This window comes from Cyprinodon variegatus, unplaced genomic scaffold (genome assembly GCF_000732505.1).
Source record: "Cyprinodon variegatus isolate N-32 unplaced genomic scaffold, C_variegatus-1.0 Scaffold607, whole genome shotgun sequence".
In the NCBI taxonomy this organism is placed as follows: domain Eukaryota; kingdom Metazoa; phylum Chordata; class Actinopteri; order Cyprinodontiformes; family Cyprinodontidae; genus Cyprinodon; species Cyprinodon variegatus.
Window position 1 is genome coordinate 463,235 of NW_015151060.1, and position 8,432 is coordinate 471,666.

The 8,432-nt window shown below is 36.0% G+C and overlaps 1 protein-coding gene across 1 annotated transcript in view; it reads left to right on the forward strand.

Annotated features, from left to right (window-relative positions):
• Window positions 1–1,111, forward strand: part of rbm17 (RNA binding motif protein 17) — a 19,623-nt gene extending 18,512 nt beyond the window's left edge. The window contains exon 15 of the mRNA XM_015392796.1: window positions 934–1,111. Coding sequence (XP_015248282.1) covers window positions 934–1,037 — 104 coding nt within the window. The 3' untranslated portion in view covers window positions 1,038–1,111. The remainder of the gene's footprint in view (window positions 1–933) is intronic.
• The last annotated feature ends 7,321 nt before the right edge of the window (window positions 1,112–8,432 follow it).

The window sequence follows — 8,432 nt, forward strand, 5'->3', positions numbered from 1 at the left end:
AACGCGCCCTATAGTCCGGTGCGCCTTATGTGTGTGTTAAATACAGAAATGGGACACATAACTGAGAACGCGCCCTATAGTCCGGTGCGCCTTATGTGTGTGTTAAATACAGAAATGGGACACATAACTGAGAGTGCGCCTTTTAGTCCGGTGCGCCTTATGGTCGTGAAAATACGGTAATAGAAATGTCCCTGAAACGTATGAATGTAAATGAAAGGATTTGTTCTTTGTTTTTAGTTCATAGATACATATGGCATCAGATCTTCATTTATAGGAATACAAGTTAGAAAGTTACATCTTTGGAGCAATACAACTACAAACCCCAAATGTATAAATTAGCAAATACAAATCGTATTTGTATTCTTGAATTTGTGATTTTTTTTTATTTGTAAAATTGTGATTTCTACTTGTAATTTAGTTTTTCATACTAGTAGATTTATGATTGATTTTCAAAAATGTGCCTTGTACTTGTAGATATGTGTTTTCTGCTTGTAAATTTGTTTTTGGTATTTGTAAACTCATACGTTTGCTTCAAGGTTTTTTTTTTTTTTTTTACGATAATCTTACCGAGCTGATGGTCAGTCGTTAATCGAAGGACCTGTGCCACACGATGCTGCTCTATGTGTCTTGGCACTCGTCTGGGTGGGTGATTGTCAAGGAGAGGTCCTTGGGTTATTTTTTTATGTAGATCTGCATAAAGTAGATCACAACTGGAAATGGCTGTAAAAAGATGCATTTTTTGGGTTCTGTTTTTAGAAATGCTAATCAAAAACGTGATGCCTTTAAAAGTCAAATAATTAGTAAGTGAGTCATTTAATCTCACTTTTAATCCAGACGTTCCGTGAAGGTCTGTTAATATTTCTGGAGAACGTTAGAAAAGAGGCCGTTTTAGTAGAAACCCAGAGTGACCTTTCGTCTCCTTTCTCCCTGCAGCCGTCGTGGATCTAAACGGACGTTATTTTGGAGGTCGGGTCGTCAAGGCCTGCTTCTATAATCTGGACAAGTTTCGAGTTTTGAATCTCGGGGAGCAGGTGTGACGTGGATCCAGAGAAGCTGACCGAACACTAGCAACCCCCCACCCCCCCACCCCCAATGCTTCTCTCTTGTACATATATTGTTTTTTTTTTAATGAGCAACAGTGCATATGTTGTAATGGTGTTTTTCTCTCTCTTTCTGTGATGATTAAACACCTGTATGTCAACACAGAATAAACAGTCTGACAGAACCGGGTTTGGGTTCCTTTATCATTGTTTACATCAAGTAAGGGCAAAAGACTTTATTTCCTAGAAAACCAGCATCCCTGGATGGATTTCTGACATAATACCAAATTGTTTGATAACATGCCTCTGGGATCCAGGAGTCCTAACTTAGCCTCACTGGAGCGGAGGAAGGGGACTGGGACGGCGAACGCAGCCCCAGCCTCATTCAGAGCTTATGTAAGTGAGCCAGAGGGGCCCTGGAGGTTCTGGTTTGCAGCGTCGTAAGGCTTCCCTCTGGAGCCGGCTTAATTCAGATCAGGGAAACAAAGGATGACAGACCCATTTAAAAGCTCTCATCTTAGAGTACTACCAGCGTAGGTCAAAGGTCAGGACAAAGGATCGCTTTGTCACGATGAAATCTATATTTATATTGGACAAACATAAATAAGCAAAGTTACTTTCTGAACCGTTAATGGATTATAACTTTTTCTGGATCCAAATTTTTAGATTCTAATCAACAAATTCTTTTTTTTTTTTTTTCAAAGTTTCCATTTACGAAATGTTTTATTTGCTGTCAACAGTAATGGAACAAAATTCGCCCAATAGTTTTCAATGTCTTAGAAAATTAGAATAATGTTAGGGTTTTAGAAACTTGTGTTAAACCCTAATCCGCTTAATAAAAACCTGCAAAGGCCTCTAAATGGCCTCATTCTGCATCAGACTGCTGGTTGGTCACTGACATCCTCCACTAAAGGTTATAGTTATGACCTGGTTTTACTCTATTCAGACATATTCATAGAAAGTTAACTGGAATGAAAAAAAAAATGCTGGTTGCCTCTATGCTACATTGATGCTGCGATTCATACAAAATTATCCTCAACCACGAACTGAGTGCATAGAAATCAACTTTATTAGAGATGTTACTGAATAGAATACAATAGACAATCCCTTTATTGTCCCACAATGTGGAAATTCTGGTGTTACAGCAGTAAAAAGATTATAGAAAGAAATGGTCACACCAATGTGGACCTTAGAAAAATGTATAAGAATAACATAATAGTGAAGAGTTAAAAGATAAATTATAAAATACTGTTTTGTAAAGTGTTTTAACAATATAAATACTTTGCACCTGGAGAATAAATAACAAATATACAGCTGTGAACATTTTACAGTAATGGATATTTGAAAATAACATCAGAGATGTGCAAAATGGTTGTTGGGAACAGTGATGGTTATAGAGTCTTCCAGCTGCTGGGAGGAAGGATCTGTGATGACGCTCCCTGGTGCATTTAGGGGGCAGCAGTCTGTGGCTGAAGTAGCTCTCCAGTTCTGAACAGCTTCATGCATGTGGTTGAAGACATCCAACAGAGATGTTAATTTAGTTAGGATCTTTTTGTTTCCCACCTCCTGCACTGAGTCTAATGTATTTTAACTTACAGAGAGTGAATATTTGGTTTTCATTATATCAACTATAGTTTAACATAAAGAGAAATAATGTTCACTTTTTGTTTTATGAATTAGTACGTTTTAAGTAAAACTTTCTGAAAAGAGCAGCAGAGAATATTTAACCATTTCACAGTATTTTCATCATCATTTTTAGTCAAAGCTATGCTTAAAGTTTCCTAAAAGGTCAATTTCCATTCCTAAAAAACAAGACTACAGATCCCGGACCTCATGTTTGAAAATCCTCTGTGTCGAAATAAAAAATCTTTCAGGAAGAAGAATGAACTAAAGCAGAAGCTAAGATGGAAGATTCTTGGAAGCACCAATAGGAGCAAACATTAAAGCAGGACTTGGACTTTAAACAGGTCTACCTACAGTTATGGCTGAAACAATCAGATTAATCATGATTAATTAAATATTAAAGTAAGCCCTAACCAATTAATCGGAAGATGAAAATCTCTTTTTATCTTTAAAAATCCTCTTTCCAGAACGGCTCAGGAGGCAGTTTCAGACTCACGTGGATTAAATTGTGTATATAAACTCCTTTATGGCACCTGTGACTATGTGATTATTAATCAAAACCATAGCCAAGAGATTGACTGATTAGTGAAATACTCATTAGTTTTATGGATTCTAGAAAATGGGACCTGACCTACATATTGACACATATGACTTTCAACCAGCTAACTGGAAGAAATGCTGCTGTTTCAGGTGGCAATTAGTCAGCTAAAAGGCGTATTTTTTTTTTTTTTTGCAAAAGCTGCTCACTTGTATATCTGTTTTTATAGACCTGACTTTAAAGACTCATTATGTAGACGTGACTTTTAAACCCATTCATTAAAAAAACTATGTTTGGAGAACTGGTGTGATGGGGCCTGGTTTAACCTCTCAATCGCTGTATTTATGCACCAATATTTGTCTCCATCCACTCTACCATTTAATAACTGTGTTAGTACATTTGCAGTGATGGTAATGATAATTACCCGACCCGGCCTTTGTAGACCCTACATACACAGCAAATTTGGAAGTGTTATTTTAACTCCTATGAAGTTAAATTCAATACTTTCAAAGTGCCCATATTGGTCCGTACTGGATTGAGTTAAAACAACACTTTTGAACAACTGTGGGAAATTTGAAACAACACTCTTCATAGTTTAACCCTCTCCAGGCAGATGTTGCAGATTTGCAACAGCTAAATGCCACTTAGTTAATTACACCACATCCATATTTTAAGAGCTTTTGTTACTCAGAAGTACAACAGAAGGACTTAGTTGTGCATTTGCAACAAACAGTTTTTCTCCAGCTCACCAGATTGCACTGCTGACTCACTTTCAACATGGTTGAGTCCTTCGTGTCACTGAAACAGATTTTCTAAGCACCAATTTCATGTAAGTATTCAATTCAATTCAATTCAGTTTATTTCTATAGCGCCAATTCACAACACAAGTCATCTCAAGGCACTTTACAGTTCAATCAGATCATACAGTCAAACTGATTCAAAGTTTTCTATCCAAGGAAAACAAAGTGATTGCATTGACTCATTGACTCAAATACAATCCCTCACACTAAGCATGCTTGTAGCGACAGTGGAGAGGAAAAACTCCCTTTTAACATGAAGAAACCTCCAGCAGAACCAGGCTCAGTGTGAGCGGCCATCTAATGAGGCCAACTGGGGTTCAAGGAGACAGAAGGAGAGATACAGAAAGCAACTGTAAAAGGCGGCCCAGTCCAGGAAACACACAGTATCACTACCAATTTCCATTATTTTGAAATTAATACTACATAAAATTTAATCATGAATGTGTATAGATATGACACTTGCCAATTATTAGATTTTATCTCCTCTGGGTTTTCACTAGAGGCATCTCAATTTCAATGTTGTGGATTCGCAACGTGTACCCTAAAAGGGACCAATGGATGCTACATGCTTTATCTACTAGTTTGCCTATATCTTGAGCAACAGTTTAACAGAAAGGGCCTCCTCAATAGGTTTTGAGATGTCGGAGGAGAAAAAGTTTGAGAAAAAGTTGTCTCTAATTTTGTGAGAGAAAATTTTTAGTTTGTGACGTTCAAATAAAGTTAACGTTCATATAAGATTCAGTCTTCAGTGTTAATTTACCACTCCAGGCCACTGTTGCAAATCTGCAACATCCCAGAATTCATTGCATGTGAAGGTTTCTCTCAAAACAAAGTCTGAATTTTATATTACTACCCCATATGCTCGTTTTCTCCAAATATCAGATTTTTCCTGCAACTGCAACTTAATTTGAACCTGAGAGGGTTAATTTAAATATATTGAATGTATTTAACACTATAGTGTCAAAACTTAACACCACACGGCAGTGTTAACAACGGAGGATTTTTGGACAAATATCGCTGAGCGTCATCAGCATAGCTGGTTATAATCCAATGCTGTCGGATACATAGTAGCTGCAGCTGCCTTTGCTGCTGTACAGAGCTGCTACCGGATTCTCTCTGAACATTATCAGGACTTTACCAAAGCCCAATGAAACAATGACAGGGTCAGCATTTGAACTCGCGACACCCTAGTTGTAGGAAGAACTTCTAAAAAATTCTGGTCCCCTGACACCGTTATTAAACTTATAGGGTCACAGATAGGTTTACATTCTAGGAGAAACTCTGCTAATTGTTTAATGTTAAAATGAACCCTTGATTTAGTATTAATTTGAAAACTTGAAAATGTATTGAAAATTGTATTTAACATTAATATTCATGTATTTTAGTATATATTTTGGCCAGCATTTGATCAGCATTGATCATAATGATTGTAAAATATATCTATGTTAATCTTCAAGAATAGCTACTTTGAATAGTAATATATTGGGAAACAACTTGACGAAATCAGTGTGTGGAAATTATTAAATATACAGATTTAGTAATGGATCAACTCTGGAATTCCTCCTTTTCAGTTAGTTAATGTTTACATTCTTCCTCACATGCCTGACTGACTCAATCTGTGCTGCATTGTTTGTCCTTTTTCTGACTCATCCAGCCTTTGTTCAGGTGGTCGAGGGGAAAAAGTGTGTCACCCATAAACTCTATGGAATGGGAATAAATGGGCATGAGTCATTTCTCAGAAGAGCCTGATGAGAGTCCTGGAGGTTTCAAAGTTCAAGCTGATGCAATGCTAGAATTTCTGTGAGTAGAAGTGCAAAAAGTCATGCCTTCAAGGGTTGTTTTAACACAGGATGTAGTATGGCTCTTTACCCAGGGCAGCATAGCCAGGAGGGGGGTTACAAAAACAGTTATGCATCATTTGCCAGGATTATGTTTTTTGTTGCCTTTTTTAATTTTCTGTTTAATAGAGGGGCCAATTCTTGTGTACAAGACACTATTCATGATAGTGATGATGATAAGGTTGGTTAGTGTTTTTTTTTTTTTTTGGACCAAAAAGGCTCATCACAAGGAGTGATTTTTTTTCCTGGCATGGCATTAGCTTTTTTTTTTTAAAGAGGTGAGGGCTAGAGCACACATACAGTATATAGATCAGTGTATTTTACACTGCATTACAGATCTGAATCACAAGAATAAAAAGATAAATAACACATATAGATCACAATAAAGGAGCAGGGTACACAACTAATGATCAGAATCAGAAATACTTTAATAATCCCAAAGAGAAAATTACTTTTGTTACAAAAATAAGAATCAGAAGAGGCAGATATATTTTCCAATTCACAAAAGCAATTTGTTATGAGTTTTTCAGTTCAGTAACTGTTCCATTTTTCCCAGAGTCTCTCTCCTTTCTCCTTCCGGAGACACAGGGAGAAAGTCAATGTTTCCTTTTTGTGGATCCGGTGTGTAATGTTTATGAAGAATCTCAAGGTGTGTGTGTTGACTGGATCCAGCATTTGGTGATTTTCTTTCTGCTTGCAATCAAGAAATTATTTAGTAAATATGTGTCACTTGAACTTAGACCTTCAGGGAGTTTACCAAGGTACAAGGAGGTGAAAGAAAAGTCCAACACTGTTTCAGATATTATCTGCTTAACGTTGTGCCAAAAGACCTTTAATTTAGGACCAGAAAATATGCACATAATCTGCAGAAACCACCCCACACTCTCTCCAGCAGGGCACCACTTACCCTCGATTTCTGCTTTGGTGTAATAAATAAAACTGATAAGGCTCTTCCAGCCAAAATCCAGCCATTCTGTAGAGTTAGTAGCTAAATAAATGTGTTTTTCCACAGTTGAGACCAAACTTCCTCTGAGATTGTAATGTTGGCTTCCTTTTCCCACCACTGTCTGATATAATCTGTTGACCTCTTATTCTTAGGGAAATTTCGATAAATCTTGCCAATGATGCTTTTTGTATTAGTACCAGTGTATGCATCCATAAAGACCTGCATTATCCCTGGATTTAACACTAAGTCAGGGGTCATCATTTCCCTGCTAAAAAAACTTTGAAAAACATCTCCTCTTCTAATCCCATAAATCTTGCATAGATCCCTCAAATTTATTAAATGTCATTTTTTTTATTTTACAGAAGGAAGTAATTCCCTGTTTGGCTCAAAGCCTGAATTTATGGTCTAGACATGCTGGAAAAAAGGATGGGGTATTAGCTTTTGAAAAGAAAACACCAGAAACTCTGCTATTTGCATAGGAATTTAAAGTCTGTTCAAAACTTTTGCCATGTAGTGCTTTAATTAACACCATAAATATAATACAAAAATAAACATTTTATTGAGGAATGGGAATCACCTCGACTTTAAAATCTGACATAGACTGAAAAACTCCTAACTAAATTATTCTATTCCTACAAGAGAATAAAACATTTATGTTTGTAAAATAACAAAACACGTTTATGTTGTTTTAGTGTATAAAATATTATTTATATCAAATCCAGCATCAATATAAAAAAGTTAAAAATGAATTAGGCCAAAGCTGTGATCGCTGAAAATGATCTCAATTGTGAAAATTAAGGAATCAACATTAGATTCATGCAACAACCGGATATTGTGCCACACAAAAAATTTAATAATAATGATAAGAAAATTTCTAATAAATAATAAGTAATTTAGCTGTTTAAAACCAATTGCATCATCAGTGTGATATTTCTTTAGTTGAAAACCCAGATTTATACAAACAGATATACAAAGTGAACAAAACATCTATAAAAGATCATAGAGAAATGACTACTGAATGAGAAATAATGCAAGAAAATTATCCAAATGTACGAAAGAGGATTAGGGCCACTGAAAAAAAAGTTAACTGATTTTTAAATATTATTTCAGTTTAATATGGGGAAAAAATCAGAATTCTTACTTATTTCTCAGAATTCTGACTTTTTTCTTAGAATTCTGACTTTAATCTCAGAATTCTGACTTTTTTCTTTGAATTTTGACTTTAATCTCAGAATTCTGACTTTTTTTCTCCATATTCTGACTTTAATCTTAGAATTCTGACTTTTTTTCTTAGAATTTTGACTTTAATCTCAGAATTCTGACTGAATTCTGACAGCTAACAAACATGTTAGTATCAAGCTGCAGCCATGTCTGTTTTAGAGACTAGCTCTCTTGTTTTAATCACCTTCTGCTCTTCCATGAATGAAATAGCATCACTGGGGACCCCTCAGGCATGTAAAAAGTCGCATAATTCCATCATTTTCCCCCAATGTGTCACTGGCCCTCTCAAACAACTCACATCTTTGTCAGTAAAGCTGAGTGCTCCCACATCTCTTCCTTCATGATTCCCATCTATATTAAGATCCAAAATTCTGAGATTAAAGTCAGAACTCTGAGGGAAAAAGAATCTGAATTCTGAGATCAAAG